Source organism: Corythoichthys intestinalis, chromosome 6, assembly GCF_030265065.1.
Source record: "Corythoichthys intestinalis isolate RoL2023-P3 chromosome 6, ASM3026506v1, whole genome shotgun sequence".
Classification (NCBI taxonomy): Eukaryota; Metazoa; Chordata; class Actinopteri; order Syngnathiformes; family Syngnathidae; genus Corythoichthys; species Corythoichthys intestinalis.
The window spans coordinates 5,877,908-5,904,168 of NC_080400.1; the positions used below are offsets into that span (position 1 = coordinate 5,877,908).

At 39.4% G+C, this 26,261-nt stretch overlaps 1 protein-coding gene and 1 long non-coding RNA gene across 2 annotated transcripts; one reads left to right on the forward strand and one right to left on the reverse strand.

Annotated features, from left to right (window-relative positions):
* Positions 1-50: 50 nt before the first annotated feature.
* On the reverse strand, positions 51-24,443 carry LOC130917251 (uncharacterized). Its single transcript, XR_009063438.1, has 4 exons — positions 24,085-24,443; positions 23,946-24,010; positions 8,440-8,646; positions 51-3,491 (listed from the first exon to the last, which is right to left on the reverse strand). It is a non-coding gene; the product is annotated as an uncharacterized LOC130917251 (long non-coding RNA).
* Positions 8,442-12,709, forward strand: mlnr (motilin receptor). The gene is made up of 2 exons (XM_057838467.1): positions 8,442-10,353; positions 12,140-12,709. The coding sequence occupies exons 1-2, from the start codon at positions 9,600-9,602 to the stop codon at positions 12,445-12,447; spliced, it is 1,062 nt and encodes a 353-aa protein (XP_057694450.1). The 5' UTR covers positions 8,442-9,599; the 3' UTR covers positions 12,448-12,709.
* Positions 24,444-26,261: the final 1,818 nt, after the last annotated feature.

A 26,261-nucleotide genomic window follows, 5' to 3' on the forward strand; every position in this document is an offset into this window, starting at 1 on the left:
CAATGTATACTTTAAAATCTTACATAAATCTTTTAATAGAATTATCGGCTTGACATTATCGGTTGAAACGAGGAGGAAATTATCGGTTATCGGTATCGGCTGAAAAATGCATTATCGTGCATCACTAGTTACATATTTTTCACATTTTTTACACTGTAGCACATTTGTACATATTTTTTAACACATTTGTTACATTATATCACAATTTTCATCTTTACATTTTTCACGTTTTTACACGATAGCACATTTTTACATGTTTTCACACTTGTAGATACTTTTCACATTTTTACACGATAGCACATTTTTACATGTTTTCACAATTTTACATAAGACGTTTTTACATCATATGACACATAATTTTCATCTTTAGATTTTTTAGGTTTTTACATAATTTACACATATTTACATATTTTCACATTTCACGTTTTTCTAAGTTAATGTTTTTACATGATAATTACGTTTTTACACGATAACACATTTTTACATATTTTTCACATTTTTACACTAGCACATTTTTACATATTTTTTAACATAACACGTGTTTACATATCACTTACATAATTAATTTCTTTACATTTTTCCCGTTTTTACACGATAGCACATTTTTAAATGTTTTCCCTTTTAGATGATACTTTTCACGTTTTTACATATTTTTCACATTTTTACACGATAGCACATTTTTATGTGTATTCACATTTTTACATAACACGTTTTTACATCATATCCCTAACATAATTTTCATCTTTAGATTTTCCAGGTTTTTACATAATTTACACATATGCATATTTTCACATAATTTCACGTTTTTCTAAGTTCATGTTTTTACATAATTATTACGTTTTTATATTGTGGCAGTAGGGTCAGATTGTCCATCTGTTGTCACTTTGGGCTAATCAGCCCTGCATGCCAATCAGCTGGTAGAACCCTCTTATATAAGGAGGGAACTATCTTGACCCCATCAATTGCTCTTTGGTGTCGAGGTTTCCCACATCCTATTGCCTCACTTATGCTCCTTCAGCTGTCGGCCAGGTAAGAACGCGCATGGCTGCGAACTTTTTGTTGAATAAAATGCACCGATCGCTTTAGTTTTGTGACGACCAGCGAGAATCTCCTCCTGCTGCCGTTGGTGTAAATGCGTGACATCTGGCGCTATTTAGCGTGAGACAAAGTTGAATCCACCTCCTAACTTTGTCATGCAGGATCACTGACTCGGATCGGTAAGTTGGCGTCTTTTAATCAACGCTGGTCTAAAATAGTTAACACGATTCGTTTTTTTAATTTTCTTTTAGCATGGAGTGATTGCAGGCTGGCCAGGTTGCGTGGCGACTGCTAATACGAGACACTGCTGCTTTGCCTACATTAAAAGCTCATGCCCAATTCTTTCGGGTTGGGCGGAGCGGATGTCATCGCCGTGCTGAGTGGACGTCACCTTGCGGGGCTGTCTGGCTGCGTGCACGCACGGCTCTACCGCGTTTAAAGAACTGGTATCGCACGTACCACGTCCCTTGGACTTCCGGATACGGGTCCAATTTTAGTCGCTATTTTATTTTGCCTTTCTGTAATTCACCAAATGAGATTGTTGCCAATTTATTTATGATCCTCATTGTTTCGTTTTCCGTTGTTTTAGGGCTTGGGGCTTCCGGTGGTTGGTGGCGTGCGAGTTTTGGCGACCCCTGGTGTGCAGTGACATCTTGTTTTGGTTTTGGGTTTGTTTTGTAGTGTTCTTGGGGTTCGCCCCTCCTACCACTGGTAAGTCCCAGCCCCGTGGGTTTATCCCTTTATGTTGGAAGTTTTTATTTATTTATTTTAATTCACAAAATAAACAATTTGTACCACGCAGAACTGCCTCTTGCTCTCCTTGCAGCACGAACCTTGCTGACCTTAAATTTAAAATCTTTTCCCTGGGACAAATCCAGGGTGGCGTTGTCTGGCAAATTTTTAATCTTCCAATTACCACGTGTTGCCACAATATGATAACACGTTTTTACAAATTTTTCCACGTTTTCACAATTTTCATGTTTACACAATAGCACATTTTTACATGATTTCTCGTTTTTACACTATAACACGTTTTTACATATTTTTCACATTTTTACACTAGCACATTTTTACATTTTTTCAACATAACATTTTTACATTATATCACTTACATAATTTTCATCTTTACATTTTTCACGTTTTTACACGATAGCACATTTTTACATAATTACGTTTTTATATGATAACACGTTTTTACATATTTTTCCACGTTTTCACAATTTTCATGTTTACACAATAGCACATTTTTACATGATTTCTCGTTTTTACACTATAACACATTTTTACATATTTTTCACATTTTTACATTGTAGCACATTTTTTATTTTTTCAACATAACATTTTTACATTATATCACTTACATAATTTTCATCTTTACATTTTTCACATTTTTACACGATAGCACATTTTTACATGTCTTCACACTTTTAGATGATACTTTTCACGTTTTTACATATTTTTCACATTTTTACACGATAGCACATTTTTTCAGTTTTCATAACGTTTTTAAAAACCATGTCACCAACATAATTTTCATCTTTAGATTTTTCACGTTTTTACATAATTTACACATATTTACATTTTCACATTACATCACATTTTCTAAGTTTTTACATGAAAATTATTACGTTTTTACATAACACGTTTTTACATATTTATCCACGTTTTCACAATTTTCATGTTTACACAATAGCACATTTTTACATGATTTCTCGTTTTTACATAACACATTTTTACATATTTTTCACATTTTTACACTGTAGTACATTTTTCCATATTTTTTAACATAACATTTTTACATTATATCACTTCCATAATTTTCATCTTTACATTTTTCACGTTTTTACACGATAGCACATTTTTTCACATTTTTACATAATGTTTTTACATCATTAACATAATTTTCATCTTTAGATTTTTCACCTTTTTATACAACACATTTAAAAATATATATATATACTATATTTTCATGTTTTTACATAATTTACACATTTTTACATAGGTTCACATAATTTCACGTTTTGATACGTTAACATTTTTACGTATTTTTCAAATTTTTACACAAAATTATGTCAAAAAGTAATACTGGATTTTTTTCTTGGGGTGTGGCAGGAATACGCTTCCATAATTCTTTTTTTTTTTTTTTTTTTTTTATGTGTTAAATGTCAATGGATTGTTGGAATGGGTTCGACGTCCATCATAGTGCGTGACAGTTGCCATTTATCAACATTAGTTGGTAAAGCGATAACGAGCGCGGTGCCCCCCTCCCACGCCACGCTCGCTTGGTAACTTCCTCCCGCCGTCGTCATTCAATTAATAGAAGACCAACCTCAAGCCCCTCCCCTCCGAAGAGAGGGGAGCAAGAGACTGTCGCCTCCGGTCGCCAGATGGTCCGCATCGCTGTCCTCCCTTCAGTCGCACAGGTAAGGTCGCTCGGGTGATTGTGGATTCATCTGTAGGAGCAAGATTTATGATTTGGATGTCCCTAATAATGTCTTGTCTTTTGCTGGGATTCTACATCTTTCACAATGTCAATAAGCCATGATATTAGGGTGACTAGGTGGCCTAAGTGAATGTGTAGCTTACCCCAAAAAATATATACCGTATTGGCCCGAGTATAAGATGGTGTTTGTTGCATTGAAATAAGACTGAAAAAGTAGGGGTCGTCTTATATTCGCGGTCTACACGTTATACCCAGTCACGACGCTAGATGGCGCCAGATATCATTGAAGCGATGTTCTGTCATGACAGATCTCAGCTACTCTTAAGTTTAACCAGTTTGCATTATTTTATTGCAATGTTTTTCCTTATTCAGATTTGTTTCAAGACTCGTTACAGTTGGACTTCACTTTGATGGTTAATGCAATTTTGTTGTTTTATCACAATAGATTGGTTTATTTACATTTCAAAAACCAGAAGCCATTAATTTCGAATGTGATTGCACTTTAGTTTACATATTTAAATGTTCAGATATTAAGATTTGAATGAGGCAAAATAACATGCTTTTTCTCTCAAATATATTGTTATATTTTGTTTCGGATGTACTGTAATTATTTTCTGTATAAAAATGAATTTGGTGTTCAAAAAGTCTTTTTTCAAACTTGAGTCTTGAAAAAGGGGGTCGTCTTATAATCAGGGCCATCTTATATTCGGGCCAATACGGTACTTTTGAATATTGCAAATATTGTCCTTGAAGCAAATGAACCACCATGAAGCTCTGCTGTAATTGGCTGCAAAACTACCCCCTGCCGTCAACAATGTTGTCATATAACATGCCTCTCAGCATGTATTGCGGCGCTACACATTTAAATAACATTTAAAGTTCATATTTTGCTTTGCTAAATATTTCTTCAGCTACTGCTCTAGTTGTTTCATGAATTGCTAGTAATTAGAGGCATGCAAAAATTCCGATTTTGAGATTATTCGCGATTCAGCCGTGGAAGATTCGAGAACGATTCACAAATATCCAAATTCCGATTATTGAATTATACCAGGTAAAGCGGAAGTAAAACACAGTCAGCGCGCTCTTTGGGACGCAATGAGGAACGGACCGAGAGTAAATATCATGTTCAACTCATGCCGCTAGATAAAAAAAAAACAAAAAAAAACAATCATACCTGACTGCTGATTGAACAGAAATGCGAAATTGTGACAGACTTTCCAGCGTTAGTAAACAGCCGCCATCTTAAAGCAGTAGACCTCTCTAGAAGGCTCTGTTGAAGCAAACCTAATTAACTTTTTATCTAAAATACTCCTAAATCGGCAAAAGTAGACAGAAGGGAAATTATGGAAAAACGGGAGCAATTTTAACAACTGTAACAGTTGATTCACAACATTAATTTCCTTGAATGTAGTTTAAAGCTGCTGATACAGAATGGGGACTGGAGTTTTTTATTTACTGTTATTTTTTATATTTGTTTACTGTTATATGTTAACTTGATACTTAAATAGTAGTTTGGTTTAGCCTGAGAGGATTTTTGAACAATTTTGGAACTAATGTACCAAAACAAAAAAAGGAGGGGGGTGCATCAATAATCGTTTTATAATCGAATCGGAGCCTCTGAATCGTAATCGAATCGTTAGGTGCCCAAAGATTCCCAGCTCTACTATTAATGCTATTTAGTTTGGTTTTGTTTTGAAACCGTGGATTTGATTTAATGGCCCGCTACTAATTGTTATTATTTGTTGGAAATTTGTTTTTTGGTTCATGCACTAAAAACTGTTCCTCCCTGATGTGTGAGCGCTACAAAATAGCAGGTGATTAATGGTGGTAAAGCTCCCGGGTCAGTTAATTGACTCGTAGCTGTAAAACTGTAAAACCTTAAATCGGTTAATCTTTACACCTCCAATATTGTATTTGTAGCATGTTGAAATGTACTTGATATGTTAGAAAACGTTCGGGAGGTGCATCACGAGTTATTTCCCCACAAAAGCCCACTCCACTAGAAGGCGCCCTAGGCAACCGCTTAGCTGTACTACGCTTATGCTTCATTTTTAATTTTTGGATTAAAAATGATACTACAATTACGACACTTTTTTTGGAATTGACATTAAACTCACATTCAACAAATGTTTAAATGCATCAAGTAGCGCTACAAGCGAATCTAGTATCCAGTATAAACCGATATCAACAGGAAGTGACCCCGAAATTCCTCAAAATCAACTGGAAGTTCCTTGACATCAGCAGAAAGTGACCCCCCCCAAAGGCTCCCATATCAACAGGAAGTGACCCTGAAATGCGTGACACTTTATCAAAAGGAAGTGACCCCCGAAATGCCTCAAAATCAACAGTAAGTTACTCGATAAGGGACACCAAAATTGAATTGACCCAATATAAATAATAACTGAACCCAAAATTCCCTCATATCAACAGGAAGTGACCCTGAAATGTGTGATGCGATATCAACAGGGAGTGACCCCAAAAGCCTCAAAATCAACAGGAAGTTACTCTATCAACAGGAAGTGATACCAAAATAACCCCAGATCAACAGGAATTGACCCCAAAATTCACCCAAATCAAGAGGAATTGACCTGATCAGGGTCCCCCAGGATTGATAAATCTAAATTCAAGACTTTAAAGACCTTTTTTTAATGCCATTTCAACTGAAAATTAATACTTTTCTCGCACCCATTATTTAGATAATATTTAATCATATTAAAAAAATAAAGCACTGAACACCAAATTTAACCTCAATTACTACGTGTGTTTGACAAAAGAATGCACATTTTTTGAAGATACAATTAAAACAAAAAGTTTTGTGCCACAGACCGGCCCTCTTTATGTCATGACCTACCTTATTAAAATATTGTAATAATAATCGTGCTGTCAAGCGATTCATTTTTTAAAATCGCGACTAATCGCATGCTGTCAATAGTAAACTTGCAATTTTTTAAAATGCATAAATTATATATTTCAATTTCTAAATACACCTATTAGCACAGGTCATCAGATTTAAGCCTCATTAGAAACAAGAAAAGAGTTGTCCTTTACACTTGTAAAGATGAATCAAATATGAATTTTCCCCAAATAACTTTTAAAAAGGGAGGCACGGAGGAAGAGCATGTTTACTGACAGTTCTGAGATCAAGGGCTCAAGCGCAGGTTCTGTGTGAAGTTACCATTTTATTTTTGGGGTACTGGCTATAATTTTATCTTATATTAGACTGACTTTTAAAGAATGAGGAACCTTTTGCACGTGTTTTAAATTACACATGTGGCAAGTGTGTACAAAACTGAAGCTTTTCATCATATTCATTTTTTTTTGTTTGTGGTACATGCAAATTGACATACTCAATTTTGTTGGTGTAATCTACCAAAATAAAACAAACTTTTACTTGATATTCAAAATTTGGGGGGGCGTACTGTATATAGTTTAAATAAATAAAAAATTAATGTACAATATACAGTGCCTTGCAAAAGTATTCGGCCCCCTTGAACCTTGCAACCTTTCGCCACATTTCAGGCTTCAAACATAAAGATATAAAATTTTAATTTTTTTGTCAAGAATCAACAACAAGTGGGACACAATCATGAAGTGGAACAAAATTTATTGGATAATTTCAACTTTTTTAACAAATAAAAAACTGAAAAGTGGGGCGTGCAATATTATTCGGCCTCCTTGCGTTAATACTTTGTAGCGCCACCTTTTGCTCCAATTACAGCAGCAAGTCGCTTGGGGTATGTTTCTATCAGTTTTGCACATCGAGAGACTGACATTCTTGCCCATTCTTCCTTGCAAAACAGCTCGAGCTCAGTGAGGTTGGATGGAGAGTGTTTGTGAACAGCAGTCTTCAGCTCTTTCCACAGATTCTCCATTGGATTCAGGTCTGGATTCTAACACCTGGATACGTTTATTTTTGAACCATTCCATTGTTGATTTGGCTTTATGTTTTGGATCATTGTCCTGTTGGAAGATAAATCTCCGTCCCAGTCTCAGGTCTTGTGCAGATACCAACAGGTTTTCTTCCAGAATGTTCCTGTATTTGGCTGCATCCATCTTCCCGTCAATTTTAACCATCTTCCCTGTCCCTGCTGAAGAAAAGCAGGCCCAAACCATGTTGCTGCCACCGCCATGTTTGACAGTGGGGATGGTGTGTTCAGGGTGATGAGCTGTGTTGCTTTTACGCCAAACATATCGTTTTGCATTGTGGCCAAAAAGTTCAATTTTGGTTTCATCTGACCAGAGCACCTTCTTCCACATGTTTGGTGTGTCTCCCAGGTGGCTTGTGGCAAACTTTAAACGAGACTTTTTATGGATATCTTTGAGAAATGGCTTTCTTCTTGCCACTCTTCCATAAAGGCCAGATTTGTGCAGTGTACAACTGATTGTTGTCCTATGGACAGACTCTCCCACCTCAGCTGTAGATCTCTGCAGTTCATCCAGAGTGATCATGGGCCTCTTGGCTGCATCTCTGATCAGTTTTCTCCTTGTTTGAGAAGAAAGTTTGGAAGGACGGCCGGGTCTTGGTAGATTTGCAGTGGTCTGATGCTCCTTCCATTTCAATATGATGACTTGCACAGTGCTCCTTGAGATGTTTAAAGCTTGGGAAATCTTTTTGTATCCATTCAGAGATCCTCACTGAACTTCTGGAGTGAGTTTGCTGCACTGAAAGTAAAGGGGCCGAATAATATTGCACGCCCCACTTTTCAGTTTTTTATTTGTTAAAAAAGTTGAAATTATCCAATAAATGTTGTTCCACTTCACGATTGTGTCCCACTTGTTGTTGATTCTTGACAAAAAAATTGAAATGTGGCGAAAGGTTGCAAGATTCAAGGGGGCCGAATACTTTTGCAAGGCACTGTATCATTACTTATGATTGTTTTCATATTATTCATGACATAAAATTACCGCAATTAAATGTGAAAGATTGAATGATTGATTGAAAGAATAATTGAACTCACCAAAACGGCTGTCTCCCAATGCACTTATACAGTTCAGACACCTGTGTATTTCAGGGTAGTTCACGCTCATCATTCCAGTTCAGAGTGCAATGTTTTGGGTTAAAACTTATGTTTTGCCTGAGAACGTGGATTTCACCCCAATCCTCCGTCTTTGTGCCCAAAAATAGTGCCTGGAGCCTCCGTGGTGGAAGTTTTAGTGGTGCTCTCCTGAAAAATATTTCATTCTGCATGTTCATTTACGGTTTATCGCTGTACTTTTATCCAAACATGCTCAAAAACAACAATAATGGGTCGCGCCAACAGCCAGACGGGTTCACGCTCGTCATGCTGCCTCAACATGCCCCATTTCGGCCATTAAAACCCAAAATTAAGTTTTTCCAGAATCAAGTCAACAGGATGATATCATGATACTCTTTCTCAGAGGCAGGGCTGGCGGCATTGGAGAATGAGCGGGAGCCTGTTGCGGGGTATCGAATTTCAAACTACGGAATGCTAGAAGGGCCACAATTTATCGCGCAAAGCGGGGTTGCGTGATGCCGTTAGTAAATAGTTTCACTGAAAGCTTCGTTAAAAATGTGTATTACGACCAGCCCAAACGTCAGGCCGGCCCACCGGGAACTGTCCCGGTTCTCCCGATTAGCCACTTCGGGCCTGGTACTGTGCGATTGCCTGCTGTTGTGATGTTCATGCTAACGGCGCGCACGCACGAGGTGCAGTACATCGTAAAAATTCTACGCGTCATCTTCGTTATGGATTTTTTTAAAAAAAACTGTCACTGATATAATTTAGGTTGCACTGAAATGTTTTTATAAATTAAAACCACGGTAAAAAAATTCCAGACTTACGACAGCTAATTTAATACTTTTAATACCTTTAATAATGGAAAACTAAATTCAATGCCTTTTTAATACTTTTAATAACCCGCGGGTACCCTGCGAGTCATGGTTGAGGTTTACCCATGCTGACAATTACAGGCCTCTCTAATCTTTTCAAGTAGGAGAACTTGCACAATTGGTGGTTGACTAAATACTTATTTGCCCCACTGTACTTGAGTACCCTTCACCGAATACTTTGTTACCTTGTATACTTGAGTACTTGATATTATTTTGAAGTAACGCAATTTTTTTGGGCAACCACTCCAAGGAGTGACTTTGAGGCAGATGGCGTGGAACGCGGGCCAGACGGAAGCCCCCGAGGCGGGCCAGCTCCAACACCCGCAGCATGAGGGCTCGCTGTTCCCGGCGTCCACGCTGATCCCGGTGACGGCGCTGTGCGGGGCCATTTTGCTGGTGGGCGTGGCGGGCAACGCCATGACCATCCTGATCATCGGCCGCTCCAAGGACATGAAGACCACCACCAACCTGTACCTGTCCAGCATGGCGGTGTCGGACCTGCTGATCTTCCTGTGCCTGCCCTTCGACCTCTACCGCCTGTGGAGGTACTCGCGCTGGCCCTTCGGCGAGGCCGTCTGCCTGCTCTACCACTACGTCTTCGAGGGCTGCACCTCGGCCACCATCTTGCACATCGCCGCCCTCAGCGTGGAGCGCTACCTGGCCGTCAGCTTCCCGCTGCGCGCCAAGGCGCTGGTCAGCCGGCGGCGGGCGCACTACGCGGTGGCCGCCCTCTGGGCCTTCGCGCTGGCCTCCTCGGCGCCCGCCCTTTTCCTGGTGGGCGTGGAGTACGACGCCCAGGCCGGCGCCGGCCAGTGCAAGCACACCGACGGCTCGGTGCGCTCGGGGCGCCTGCGCGTCATGCTCTGGGTCTCCACCGGCTACTTCCTCTGCCCCGCGCTCTGCCTGGTCGCGCTCTACGGATCCGTCGGGCTCAAGCTGTGGAGGGGACGCGGGCACGCCGCCCGAGGGCCCGGCGCGCTGGCGCGGGAGCGCGCGCACAGGCAGACCGTCAAGATACTCGGTGAGTGACTGACGGAAAATCGGGGCTGAGCTGTGTGTTACCTCCGATGAAATGAATCTGACGCTTATTGTTGTCAAAGCGGCCAATGAGTCAAGTTTTGGGTCACCTGTCAATTTTACAGAAGTCTCTGTAAAATTGACAGGTCACTTACTGTTGATTTTAGGTGACTTCTTTACTGACATATTGGTTCCCGCTCATTTTGGGTCACTTTCTGCTCATTTTGAGGCAATTCTGGGTCACTTTCTGTGGATTTTGGATCATTTTATGATGTTTTTTTTTTTTTAGGTCATTTCAGGTCACTTCCTGTTGATATTCGGTCACTTCCTTGTTAATTTTAGGGTACTTCAGGTCATTTTAAATCATTTTTTCTTCTTACGGCATTTCTGGTCACTTCCTGTAGATTTGGGGTCTTTTTCAGGTTTCTTCCTGTTGATGGTGGCTTACGTCCTTACTTACAGGTCACTTCCTGCTTATTTTGGGTCACTTCCTGCTCATTTTGGGGCAATTCTGGATCACTTTCTTTCAGTTTTGGATCATTTTGAATGTTTTTAGGTCATTTCAGGTTACTTCCTGTTGATATTCGGTCACTTCCTTGTTAATTTTAGGGTACTTCAGGTCATTTCAAATCCTTTTTTATGTTCTCAGGGCATTTCTGGTCACTTTCTTTAGATTTTGGGGCATTTTTCAGTCACTTCCTGTGGATTCTGGATCACTTTTTAAAAATGTTTTTAGTGCATTTCTGGTCATTTCCTGTTGAAATTAGGTCACTTTCTTACATTCAGATCATTCCTGCTCGTTTCGGGTCACTTCCTGCACATTTTGAGGCAATTCCAGGTCACTTCCTGTCAGTTTTGGATCATTTCTTTTTATGTTTTTAGGTCATTTCTGGTCACTTCCTGTAGATTTGGGGGGTTTCAGGTCACTTCCTGTTGATATATGGGTCACTTCCTTAGTTACAGGTCACTTCCTGCACATTTTGGGGCATTTTGCAGTCACTTCTTGTGGATTTTGGATCATTTTCTGATGTTTTTAGGTAATTTCCAGTACCTTTTTTTGGATTTGGGTGCTTTTTCAGGTCACTTCCTGTTGATATTTGGTCACTTCCTTACTTTTAGATCTTTTCCTGCTCGTTTTGAGTCACTTCCTACACATTTAGGGGCAATTACAGGTCACTTAAGTAAGTAATTAAGGTCACTGTCAGTTTTGGATCATTTTCTGATGTTTTTAGGTCCTTCCAGGTCATTTCCTGTTGATATTGGGTCCTTCCCTTACTTACAGATCACTTCCCTTCTCATTTTGTGTCACTTTCTGCAGATTTTAGGTCACACCCTTTCTTTCACATCATTTCCTGCTCATTTTGTGTAACTTACTGAACATTTTGGGGCATTTTCAGGTCACTTCCTGTCAGTTTTGGATCCTTTTCTGATGTTTATAGGTCATTCCTGGTCACTTCCTGTTGATTCTGGAGCATTCCTTCTGATATCGAGTCAATTCTTGCATATTTTAGAGCATTTCTGGGTCACTTCCTGTAGATTTTTTTTCAGGCCCTCCTAATGGTATTGGGTCACTTCCTTACTTACAGGTCCCTTCCCTCTCACTTTCTACGCATTTTGGGTCACTTGCTGCTCAGTTTGCGTCACCAGGGGAATTCCCGGGTCACTTCCTGTAGTTTTTGGATCATTTTCCAAAATGCCCATTGCAGGAACGGGTCTATTCAAGGCGATCGTAATGATGGACAAGTTTGATATGGTTTTGACGCGATATATTGTGTGCCTGCCTTTTCCAGTGGTGGTGGTTCTGGCCTTCATCATCTGCTGGCTGCCGTACCACATCGGGCGCAACCTTTTCGCCCAAGCGGACGGCTACGACACGGCCATGCTGAGCCAGAACTTCAACATGGCCTCCATGGTGCTGTGCTACCTGAGCGCCTCCATCAACCCGGTGGTGTACAACCTTATGTCACGCAAGTATCGCGCCGCCGCCAAGCGCCTCTTCAAAGGTGCGGCTCCTGAGCCGCGCCCCAGCCAGATAAGTGCCGTCAGCGCCACCGTTGCCGAGAGGGTCCGCCTCGACCTCGTCGCCGTCGAGCGCTAAGCTAACAGGAAGTTCGGATATGTATTAACGATGTCACAACATATCGAAATGGTTATATACCGTGGTACTTTGTATCCCAAAAGGTTATCGATATGCTCCCGCCAAGAATCGATATATCGTTTTAAAATGTTTTGTGTTGTAAACATTTTCGTTTGTGCTGTAACGGTTTCCTAGATATTCAGCTTTAAATTTGTAGTGATAGCATCACGCAGCCCCCATCTATGGTGGAACTGAACCACATTGGTGTCGATTGTCTGTGCTACAGTGGTATGAAAAAGTATCTGAACCTTTTGGAATTTCACACATTTCTGCATAAAATCACCATCAAATGTGAGCTGATCTTTGTCAAAATAACACAGTAGGCTTTAACTAAAACAACCAAAACATTATAGGTTTTCATATTTTAATGAGGATAGCATGCAAACAATGACAGAAAGGGAAAAAAAAAAGTAAGTGAACCCTCTGCCTAAGGAGACTTAAAGAGCAATTAAAACCAATTTTTACCAAACAATTTAAGTCAGGTGTATGTCCAATCACTGATGAGTGGTTTAAAGCTGCCCTGCCCACTATAAAACACACACCTGGTAAGAATCGTCTTGTTAAGAAGCATTGTGTGATGTGCATCGTGGCTCAGGCAAAAGAGTTGTCTGAAGACCTGCGATCAAGGATTGTTGATTTATATAAACAGGGGTGCACATAAGTGGTCCGCATGCGTACTGGACGTAGACAAACGCGCTGGCCCTCAACGGCTTACATACGCTTTTGCGTACCGATTGCTGACCACTGTATTTAAGGCGGACACGAGAAAATCACTTCTCAAAATGTCAAAGAGGCAGGCCCCACTGAGTAAAAATCTCCGTGTTCCTCCACCCCCGTCAAAAGACAGACAGACGACAGAGACGTCACCGGAGCTACCAAAAAAAGGGCTTTTGCTGAAAAGTGGCTGCAGGAGGTACCATGGCTAGAAGCAAATGATGCTCGCACGGAAATGTGGTACAAAATTTGCCGTGAGAATCCCAATGTCGCCGATAAGAGCAGCGCATTTTATGTAGGGTCAAAGAATTTCAGCCATCCAAACTTCGAAAAGCACGAAAAAAACAGAGCATGTGGCAATTAAGCAAACAATCAATGTCAGACAGGACCCCACTCGCCCTATGGACAAGTGGCGGAATAAAGTTAATGAAGAACACCGCCGTGCACTGACAAACGTGTTTCTGCTCGCATTTCACAAAGCTAAACATGCACGTTCAATGAGCTCTTATTACAAGGACATCCCACTTTTACAAAGGCTTGGAGTTAATGTGGGAGCCGCATAATGCCCTTTATTTCGAATTAGTGCTTTTATGTTTATTTCTTAACATTTCACTTCATAGTAATGGCAGTTTTGTTGTGCCAGTTGATAATCAAGCATTAATTGTTAACATAATTGATTAAAGGCAATTGGCTCTAAGTAAAGCTTGTCATAATTTTATCGCATCAGGCGGGTCTGCTCTCAAGCTCAATGAGGACCAAGTCACATCTCCAGGTCCTCCTCTGAGAACCTGGGCAAAGAAAATATGTGCACCCCTGTATATAAACCTGGGAAAGGATACAAACCCATCTCTAACAGTCTGGATGTTCATCAGTCGACGGTCAGAGGAGTTGCCTACAAATGGAGAGAGTTTGGCACTGTTGCTTCTCTCCCAAGGAGTGGCCGTCCACCGAAGATGACGCCAAGAGTTCAGCGCAGAATACTCAGAGAGGTAAAAGAGAACCCTGGAGTGTCTGCTAAAGACTTAGAGAAATCACTGACACAGTCCAACATGTCTGTACAGTCATCGACTATATGTAAAACTATGGCCAAGAATGGTGTTAATAAGAGGACTCCATGGGGGAAGCCACTGCTGTCTACAAAAAACATTGTTGCTCGTTTAATGTTCGCAAAAAGGCACTTGAACACTCCACAGAAGTTTTGGCAAAATATTTTGTCGACTGATGAAACCAAAGTTGAATTGTTTGGGAGTAGCATACAGTGTAACACAAAAGTGAGTACACCCCTCGCATTTTTGCAGATATTTAGGTATATCTTTTCATGGGACAACACTGACAAAATGACACTTTGAGACAATGAAAAGTAGTCTGTGTGCAGCTTATATAATAGAGTTCATTTATTTTCCCCTCAAAATAACTCAAAATATAGCCATTGATAATGTATCTAAACCCCTGGCAACAAAAGTGAGTACACCCCTTGGAAACTACGTACATCCATAAATGTCCAAATTGAGTACTGCTTTTCATTTTCCCTCCAAAATGTCATGTGACTCGTTACAGGAGTGCTGTCAGCATTGCTGCAGAGATTGAAGAGGTGGGGGGGTCAGCCTGTTAGTGCTCAGACCACACGTTGCAACCTCCATCAAATTTGTGTGCATGGCTGTCACCCCAGGAGGAAGCCCATTCTGAAGACGGTACACAAGAAAGCCCGCAAAGAGTTTGATGACGACATGTCAACAAAGCACATGGATTACTGGAACCATGTCCTATGGTCTGATGAGACGGGCGGGCTTTCTTGTGTACCTTCTTCAGAAGAGGCTTCCTCCTGGGGTGACAGCCATGCACACCAATTTGATGTTGAGTGCGATGTATTGTCTGAGCACTAACAGGCTAACCCACCACCTCTTCAATCTCTGCAGCAATGCTGACAGCACTCCCGTAACGAGTCACATGACATTTTGGAGGGAAAATGACAAGCAGTACTCAATTTGAACATTTAGGGATGTACGTAGTTTCTATGCGGTGTAGTCACTTTTGTTGCCATGAGTTTAGATATTAATGGCTATATTTTTATTTATTTTGAGGGGAAAATAAATGAACTCTATTATATAAGCTGCACACAGATTACTTTTCATTGTGTCAAAGTGTCATTTTGTCAGTGTTGTCCCATGAAAAGATATACTTAAATATCTGCAGAAATGCGAGGGGTGTACTCACTTTTGTGATACACTGTACAACGTCATGTGTGGAGGAAAAATGGAAGAGCTCACCAGCATCCACACGTTATCACCGCGTTGAGGCATGGTGGAGGGAGCATCATGATTTGGGGCTGTTTTGCTACCTCAGGGCCTGGACAACTTGCGATCATTAATGGAACAAAGGTTTTGCAGGAAAACCTGAGACCATCTGTCAGACAGTTGAAGCTAAAAACAGGATGGATGCTGCAACAAGACAATGATCCAAAATACAGAAGTAAATCAAGTTCAGAATGGTTTTAGAAGAACAAAATACACGTTCTGGATTGGCCAAGTCAAAGTCCAGACCTGAATCCCATTGAGATGCTAAAGACAGTGATTCATGCTAGACATCCTGACTGAACTACAGCTGTTTTGTAGCGAAGAATGGGCCAAGATTAGTCCTGATCGATGTGCCAGATTGATCTGCAGCTACGGGAAGTGTCTGGATGAAGTTATTGCTGCCAGAGGGGGGCTCATAAAATATTAAATGTGATGGTTCACTTACTTATTTTTCCCCCTTTTGTCATTGTTTACATACTATCCTCACTAAAATTTGAAAACCTATAAATGTTTGGATGGATTTAGTTAAAGCAGACACTGTTTTTACATCTGTGTGATTTTGACAAAGATCAGATCGGATCACATTTGATGGTGATTTTATGCAGAAATGTGAGAAATTCCAAAAGGTTCAGATACTTTTTCATACCTTTGTAAGTTTAGTTTGAAGAAGCACAAATGATTGACATCATTTTTATATCAGTTTGGCGTCTGATGGAGGGCCAACTTCACAGACGATGTTGTAGCACTCTGTACACAAACAAATGCGGGCAAAGAAGGGCCACCTGAGCCCGGCCAGGCCAGCTGCTACATGCTTGGAATCGCACTTAATGACACCCACTGATTCCATTATACGGGCCCTGTTACCCATCCACATCACCATATTCAAAGTAATGGCCTTCTAAATGCGCTTAAATGATGTCAGAGATGTGATTTTCCACGCTCATGTGAAGGATGACGAATGAAAAGTGTCTCAATCCCTAAGAAATACTGCGCATGTTGTTCTTCGCCGTGAATTGCAAACAGTTTTCAAAGATGTATTTATGTACAGTAAGGAGGAGAAGTATTTGCACCCCTTGTAATTGTGCAAGTTCACCCACTTAGAAAATGGGTATAGGTCTGAAATTTCAATCATAGATGCATTTCCACTCATAGAGACATAATCTTAAAGAATCTGGAGCTTTATGAGTTTTCTATAATTTATTTGTAATTTACCGGGGTTCATAAGTACAGTATTTGCACCCCTAAATGACACTCAAAGAGTTGTCAGTCTACCCTAAAAAAAAGTCCACCTTAACCCCATGAGTAACCACCCACCCACCACCCGTTTGAGCTCACTGTCACCTGTGCCCCCCACAGTCGGTCATACAGTAATCCAACTGCTACTATGGGCAAGACCAGAGAGCTTTCACAAGACACCAGAGGAAAAAAATGTTGAGCTCCACACAAAGCTGGAAAAGACTATGGGACAATTGGAAAGCAGCTTGGTGAGATTAAATCAACAGCTGAAGCAATTGTTAAAAAATGAAAGAGGCTAAACATGACTGATAATGTGCCTCGGACTGGGGCTCCATGTAAAATCTCTCCCCGTGGGGCGTCACTCATGATGACAAAAGTGAGGGCTCAGCCTAAAACTACACTGCAGGAGCTGACCTGAAGAAAGCTGGATGCACAGTTATGAAGCTATTGTCAGTAGAACACTACGGTGCAATGGTTTAATATCCATGCATTGCTCAGAAGGTTCCCCTGTTGAAGCCTGTACATGTGAAGTTTGCCAGGGACCATTTGAATTAGGGGTGTGACAAAATATCGAAATGGTGATATATCGTGATTAGGGGTGTAACTGTACACAAAAATCTCGGTTCGGTACGTACCCCGGTTTTGAGGTCACGGTCCGGTTCATTTTCGGTACGGTAAAAAAACAAAACGCAAAATAGAAATGTGCTAGTTGTTTATTACACACTTTTGTGCTTTCAACAATAGGAACATTAGTAGAGCCGTGCGAAATTTCCGATTCTTAGATTATTCGCGATTCGGCCGTGGAAGATTCGAGAACGATTTACAAATATCCAAATTCCGATTATTGAATTATACCAGGTAAAGCGGAAGTAAAACACAGTCAGCGCGGTCTTTGGGACGCAATGAGGAATGGACCGAGAGTAAATATCATGTTCAACTCATGCCGCTAGATAAAAAAACAATCATACCTGTCTGCGGCTGACAGCCGCTACAAACGACCCCCAGTTGCTAGTTGCTACAAACATACGGCTACAGTAGATATCATATATCTGTCGAACTACATGCAAAATGACAGACGACGTCGGTGTTAGAACATGTATCATTGAACAGAGATGCGAAATGTCAGACTTTCCGGCGTAAGTAAACAGCCGCCATCTTAAAGCAGTAGACCTCTCTAGAAGGCTCTGTTGTAGCGAACCTAATTAACTTTTTATCTAAAATACTCCTAAATCGGCAGAATCTTGTCTTGAATCTATCTTTAAATGATGAAATAGTTTTAAAACTTTGACAAAAGTAGACAGAAGGGAAATTATGGAATAACGGGAGCAATTTTAACAACTGTAACAGTTGATTCACAACATTAAATTAACTGAATGTAGTTTAAAGTGCATGTGACACGAAAAAGCATGTTTATTTCATAATACACGCGGTATTTCAGGCTCCTGAATGATATGGACCGCTTTGATGTGTGTGGAAGCGATCGCTATATTTATTTAGTTTTTTGAATCCCGCGCCATGAAAATGAGTGACTTCCGGCTTTGGTCTTGCATTGAGGAGGAAGGCGCTGTGACATGTACGGTAGAAGACGTCCTCTTCACCAAACAATGTACTGTTGTGTATGAGGACGAAGGATTCAGCTCATTTTGCGGATTAATACGTTTATTTTTCGCACCACGCCAGCCAAACGGCTGCAGAAAAATCATTCTGTATGAGGGAGAGGCGTATGCGCCTTTTTGGAGTTTCAAAAGGTTCCCATTCACCGTGGATATTTACTGTGGGACCATTGGACTTACGAGGAAGTGAATAAACATCTTGTTTTGTATTATGTCAAATATTAATACAGCTATTACAAAGTAAACACTACACACTAGAGCTGAAACGAATACTCGAGCAACTCGAGTAACTCGAGTTTAAAAACTGATCCGAGTAATTTTATTCACCTCGAGTAATCGTTTATTTTGACAGCTCTAAGCATCACGTTTTGCTCGGACTACTTTTAATGCGGGACAACACGCTGATGTCACGTGCGTAGAGGAAGAAGCAAAAAAAAAAAAACTTACTGCAGCCGACAACCGCTACAAACGACGCCGACGTTGCTAAATACTAGCCCGCACATGCTACGTTAGTTGCAGGTAGTGTCCAATGAGTCTCATAGAGATCACATGTATGTTGAACTAGATGCACAATGACAGACTAGGCCGCGTCTGGGCTGCGTTAGCAAACAGCCGCCATCTTAAAGCAGTAGAGCGCTAAGCGCTAATATATAAGATTAACGTTACTGTCACTACTAGCTCACCTTACGTTAGCCCTGCGAAGGGCTAGGTTTCAATTAATTAAGACCACTTTCGATGCGTGGCTAACGTGTCTTACATACAAGCTTTAACATAACATAGCGTTGTGGAGTGATGAGGGTGTCAAATAAAAACTCAATAATGCTAACTATCAATTTTAGCTCAGTAGTCATTGCTGGATAAAACACCAAGTAACACTAGTCCCTAATGTGCTCCAATACAGCCTGTATCATACATTTATTTTGAACAGTGAAAAACTCAAAATCCTATCAGGACTTACAGTTTAGACTAACTTAAAACTTAACTAGGACTTAAAAATGGCTTGACACAAATAGAAATTCAATTGAAAAACGTGGGGAAAAAATCCTAACTTTTAAGTGATGTGTGTTATCAAGCGTAAAGGCATTTTTAGGTGTGTTTATATATATATAATATATATATGTATATACTTTTTAAAAATAAGATCTAAAGGTTTTTTGAGTGAAAGCAGTGAATTAGTCATTTTTTAAAATTCTTGTTACATCTGAGATGCAATTGTTGGCTGTTTTCAACAATATACATAAAAAATAAAGACATTGATTGACTGAAAATGATAAAATGTCTTGTTTTCTCATGTATATCTATAATTGCTCTTCACCTGAAAATATATTTGTTTTATTCGATTACTCGATTAATCGATAGAATTTTCAGTCGATCACTCGATTACTAAAATATTCGATAGCTGCAGCCCTACTACACACTTTCTTTAAATAAAGGACTACTTACGTTTGATCATTGATAGGCATGTAAAAAGCTCTCCTCATGCATATTAGCAGCACGTTAGCTGCACAACAACTGCAGCCGCCCTCCTCCGGGGAACGAACTGTAAATTGCTCTCCGCCCGGCAGTTTGCCGATCCGCGAAGACAATCGACAACCCAGCCGTCATGTCAAATAATCCAGGCTAGTTATGTGTGATTTTCCGCTTCGAAGACTTTGAAACATCACTCGGTGCGGGTTAGCATGTCGGCTAGCTGTCACGCCTCTTGGTTTGTTTACATTCTCCGAAGCCAGGGTAGGGAAATGACATATGGCCGATTTAGGTGTCATAAAATATCGTTCGGGAGGTGCGACAGTAAAGTTGAAGTCGACAGTTTTGACCATTATGGAGTAATTTTGCCATGTCGTCCTGAATAAGTGCATTTTTATTATTCATATTCCATTTAGCACAAGACTGTTATTTGTCATGACCATGCCATTTATTGGGGAAAATACTTGGATAAAAAGAACATCCTGTAAAAATATTGAAGTAGACAGAAACAATAACATTTTGCAGCTCTCTTCGTCGCGTTTTCCTCGTTGTGAATAGTTCCCCCTCGACGGGCTGACTGGTCCTTCTCAAGCCATTTATTTAGCTATTGGGGAAAATACTTGGATAAAAAGAATATCCTGCAAAAATATTTGAGTAGAGAGACTGAAACAATGATATTTTGCGGCTCTCTTCGTCGCGTTTTCCTCGTTCTGAATAATTCCCCCTCAATGGGCTGAATAGTAAAACCGATGAGCCCAGTCTCCCGCTGACGTCATCCACCTGTTGGGGACGTTAAAGCCCTATAATGGTAGGCGTGGCTAACCGGCAGATTAAAACACTAATTTCTCGTCATCTGCGCTTTGCTAAATTGTTGTATATAGTCGAATCGTCTCAAAATATTATTCTAATTCACATAATAATTCAATTTAAGACTTTTTTTCTCCTGTCGTATGCTCTTTAAAGCTGCCGATACAGAATGGGGACTGGAGTTTTTTATTTATTGTTATTTTTGTATATTTGTTTACTGTTATATGCTAACTTGATACTGAAATAGTAGTTTGGTTTAGCCTGAGAGGATTTTTGAACAATTTTGGAACTAATGTACAAAACATTAAAAAAAAATTTAAAAAAAGGAAGGGGTGCATCAATAATCGTTTTATAATCGAATCGGAGCCTCTGAATCTTAATTGTAATCGAATCGTTAGGTGCCCAAAGATTCCCAGCTCTAAACATTAGCCTATACAAAGCTAGAATTCTGCTCAAAAAGTTGCGGGTATTTAAAGATAATCCAACAACAATTTGCCTTTCAGACCCTGCGTATTGGTCAGCTTTCTTTCTCAAAGAAAGAAGAAAAAAGAAGTCCTGTGCTAAAGAGAAAAGCAATCCCAATGACAAAGATTTTAACATGAATTTTACAAATGAAATGCCTCAATGAATCTTTTTTTTTCTTATGAACGGTTTTCAAAAGCTTTATTGGTGGATTTTCTCAAGTTAAAGCGCCACACAGAAATTAATCAATTTAATTGTGTAAGCAGGATTTGTGTATTATTCTTATTATTTAATTACAGGTGTTTTAGCTCATTTCAATATATTTTATATAAATGGGCTATTATTTATTTTATTATGTGTTTATATTATACAAATGTGATGTAGTATTCATTTATAATGTATATTTTATGTTGTATAACTTTAGTTCCTATGTGAATATTAGTTCCTACTTGTTTTGTTGTGGTAGGAGGGTTTTGTATTGAACACGGGGCCGTGTTGGTTATTATTATAGCAGAGAAGACAGCCGTAAATCAACAAAGACAAGTCAACTGTGCCCCGATCTACCACTCGAGATCTGATGAACTCAAAAAGTAGGTTACGATTGCATATTGGTTTGAAAACCGACCGGATCCACCGTATTATTACATGAGTGACTTCCGGCCCGATCCTAGCTAGTAGTATTGACGCAGGAGGGCCGCGTCTCGCGTCAAATAATAAACTCTGCCGTTCTTTTCGCGTGGATCGCGTTGAGCCGCTTCTGGGACGCATCTAACAAGGGGCCGCATTGCGACTGGTGTGCATTGGCTGATTGACGCCCGCGTTTCACTGCGTTCTCGCGGCGGCCACGTTGTCGGGCCGTTGACGTTTCTGGTCTGTCCTGCCGTGTTGGTCCTCATTATAGTAGAGAAGATGGAGTAAATATAATCAACGCAAAGAAACTGTAACCCGATCGACTCACAGCCTCAAAAAGTAAGGGTTATATTGGTGTTAAATTGGTGTTATACTTGTAAAGCGCTTTTCCACCTTTCAAGGCGCTCAATATTACGTCAGAAACTCGTTCGGTACGCGTCCGTTCCGAACCGACTACCACATACCGAAACGGTTCAATACTATTACATGTACCGTTACACCCTTAATCGTGATACTTTTGTAACCCAAAAGGTTATCGGCCAATTTTCAAAATTGTCCTATATGCATGTGTAACACACTAGTTTTCGTTTGGTGTTGCTAAGAATGGAACACCTTATTATACATAGGTTCAACTCAAGGAGCTAGAGCGACGAGGAAACAAAATACAAAAACAAACATTTATTAAACTATTATACAATATATAACAACACACGAACCATGTACATCAAAAATATTACTTGGTTGAATCGTCCCTTCACAGCCTATTGCTGCCGTGCTTCAATGTCCTTTCTCCTATTCAGTGTATGTGTGTACTACCCGGGTAGTGTGACCAGGGGTGAAAGTGGGCCAGAACGGTTAGGAACGCAGTTCCGGTATAAGATTCAGGGCCGGTACACGGTGCTTTAAATCCGAAAGTATGACAGCAATTGCCAAAACGCTATGTTAAAAAAAAAAAAATGCTAAACTGCCACACATGCATTTAATCTCCAAGAAGAAAACAATCTACCAACATCAGATTAACATACAAAAATGTTACCAACAAGCATAATAAAGTGCTTGTGTAGCGTAATCCGTTTCCACCGATATTTATTATTTATTTTATTCCACGGACGGCATGGAGGTTTCCCCAGCTACTGCAGTTATCGGAGTCTGACAATGATGCGTCACGTCAGTGCGAATGCACGCAGCAAAGCAAAGCGCCTGGACTCATTTATCCGTATAATAGGCTGACATATTGACATGTGATCAGCAGAGATAGTTAGCTCTGATTGGATGTTTTCTGGAACAGCAAAAAAAAAAAAAAAAAAAAAGAAGGTCGTTGAATAGAAGGTTGTTGAATTGATGCGACATAAAAAGGGCAATGCAACATAAAATGGATCAAATCTTTAAGAACAACGAAAGAGTTGAGGAGGCTTATTTATCATAATTAGTTTTATTTTCTCTGATGGGGAGGTTCAGAACATCTTAGCTGTCAATGTGCACTTTGGATTTATATTTGTTCGTTTATGTTCGGCTACTTATTCATTTCCTTATGATTTAAAAAAGTCAATGTTTGCGCGATCTTCAAAATATATTCCATTTCACTCTGCATGATAAAAGCCATTTGTACTTATTTTTCTGAAAGTATGTTACTCATATCTTCCGTAAAAGAAAAAAACAAAAAGTAAATGTTTACATCACTTTACATTACTACAATTTTAATATACATCCTATGTTCTTAAGTAGTTAAAATTGAGATTTGGCATTTAGTATGTGAGGAAATGAGGGAAAATAAAAATTAGGAGTTGGAGGTTGGGGTTTTGCTGTTTTTGTTTACTTTTATTTTGCAAATCATTGAAAAAATACCATTTTGAATGAAAATCAGTGTTTGTATGTGTTATAGAAATAACTGTGCTAAAACAGTGTTCTTTGCATTTCAGTAGTTTAAGAGGTTTGACCCCCCCCCCCAAAAAAAAAAAAAAAAAAAAGAAAAGAAAAGAAAAGAAAAGAAGAAAAGAAAAGAAAAGAAAAGAAAAGAAATAAATAACAGTTCTGGCTCTGTGGCAACCTTCACGTCGGGGAGTTCCAGCAAGAAATTCTAGCCATTTTCACCCCTGATCAACATACAATATTAACATATTTGTATATGAAAAAATAACATCTTATTATATTTTCAATTATAGACAAAGAAAAGACACAATATTTTGTAACTCAGCTCTACAGGAAAAGCATAGTAGCATACAGCATAGCAACTCACCGGAGTCTTGTATCACTCAGATTAACTCAAAAGTAATTCGCCCATTAAAGCAGTCTGGAACTTGTCTGCAACAAAATCAACCTTTTATTGTTTCATGTACATAAAATTGAACAAGTTATTTATTTTTCTAAACTATTACCAGTTTCTTTTTAGTCTGAGTCTAGGTCGCGCTAGCATTAGCAGTATCTCCATTAGCGTTCATAGCATCTCCATTTCCCAAAATGCAACGCTCATGCCCTCACTTTTAGTGGAATGCCTGATTATTTAGTGCCATCTAGTGGACATTTTACCTCAATACGGTCATCTAAAATACAGTTCTTAATAAAAACCATGAGCTGTACTTTTATCAGGGTTACACGTGCGTGATACATCATTGGAGAGCTTAAAATCTCAATTTTCTGGGGGAAGAAAAATTTTGAACAGGAGGGCATTTAAATTTTTTTTTTTTTAACAGCAAAACCCTAACTGGGGGCGAGAGCAGAATTAAAGACACCACGATTTTAACGAGATATTATCGCGTACTTACCTTGTTTCGATCCAAAAAACTCCATGTAGCATGTATCACCGAGTGTCCAGACCCAGCTGTGAATGGCCACAGCCGGATTTGGGGGGAATTTTAAGGGTGAAATATGGTCATATAACAAGGGTCGCGATGCAGAAATCGCAGACATCAAGGAGTGGTTGGGATCTTCATTTTCATACATTTACCCTTAAAAACTTTTTTCCCATTTTTCTTTGTTTGGATCGATGATTTATCATCTAAATTATTGGGGAAAATGCGACAGTAACGAAAAAAAAATACAATTAAGCGATAGTTATGAGGTCGATATCCGTGACTTTTTTAACAGACGCCAATTTTTTCATTGTGACGTAATTTGTTTAAAAGTTTAAACTGTGGGTGAATAATTTTTGACATATTAATGCACGTTTTTTTTTTTTTTTTTTTGCTTTTAACCAAGAATCGAGACTGTTTTACGCCGATATGTATAAATAATTCTGCAATTTAAGCATTTATTCAAAAGAATTTTCACCGGAAAAGCTCTGTTTAAGTCAGGCGGCCGCCAGCCTCATTCGCTAACAGAGTAGCATTGTACTTCGCCGTATTTACGTAAAACAAACGCTAACTGCATGTTTTTTTTTTTCTTTTAACCAAGAATCGAGACTGTTTTACGTCCATATCTATGAAGAATTCAGGGATTTAAGCATTTATTCACAAGAACTTTCACCAGAAAAGCTCTGTTTACATCAACCGTCCACTAGCCTCATTTGCTAACAGAGTAGCATTGTACTTCGACATATTTACGTTAAATAAACGCCAACTGCACGGTTTCTTTGCTTTTAACCAAGAATCGAGACTGTTTTACGTCCCTAACTATGAAGAATTCAGGGATTTAAGCTTTTATTCACAAGAACTTTCACCAGAAAAGCTCTGTTTACGTCAACCTGCCGCCAGCCTCATTCGCTAACAGAGTAGCATTGTACTTCGACATATTTACATAAAATAAAAGCTAACTGCACGTTTTCTTTGCTTTTAACCAAGAATCGAGACTGTTTTACGTCCATATCTGTGAAGAATTTGGGGATTTAAACATGTATCCCCAAGAATTTTGACCAGAAAAGCTCTGTTAACGTCAGGCGGCCGCTAGCCTCATTCACTACAACGATATTACTAACTATACAACTGTATAATGACAATAAAAGGCTATTCTATTCTATTATAAGTTGTGATTGCATATAGAATGTATTAATAATCTATTTATAAATCATTTATAATTGATTCTGCGTGTTTTCCTTAAGTATTAAGTTTCTGATGTGAAAATTGAGTGATTTATAAGCTGTTGAAAAAATATTAAGTAGCTTTTTTGGTCAAAAACTTATATGATATGTTAAATATTGCTATTGATCCTGAAAATATAGGTGATTATCTCTGCATTTGGTGATTTTTGTGCATCTAGCGTAAAATCTGAAATTTTTATAGCCATTTTAAGTTTTGTTATACCTGTATAAAAAATAATCGGGATTTTATAAGGGAATGACTTTGGTTTTTTTTATGCCTCTGCTCATATACAGTATGGCTAGGGTAGGTACCTGTTTTGGTTTTAGGTCGGTAGCAGCTTTGGTTTTGAAAATATTTGAACTTGAAGTTTTTGAAAATAGGCCCCCTACGGATCGCCCTGCGCCCGTGCCATGTCAATATATCATGAAGTCTATGATGAGATCTTCCAACATGACATTGATGGTAAATGGCGTGCTAATATAGCGCTTTTCCACCTTTCAAGGCCCTATCTCGCCATCCACCTACTGGTGACGCAGCAC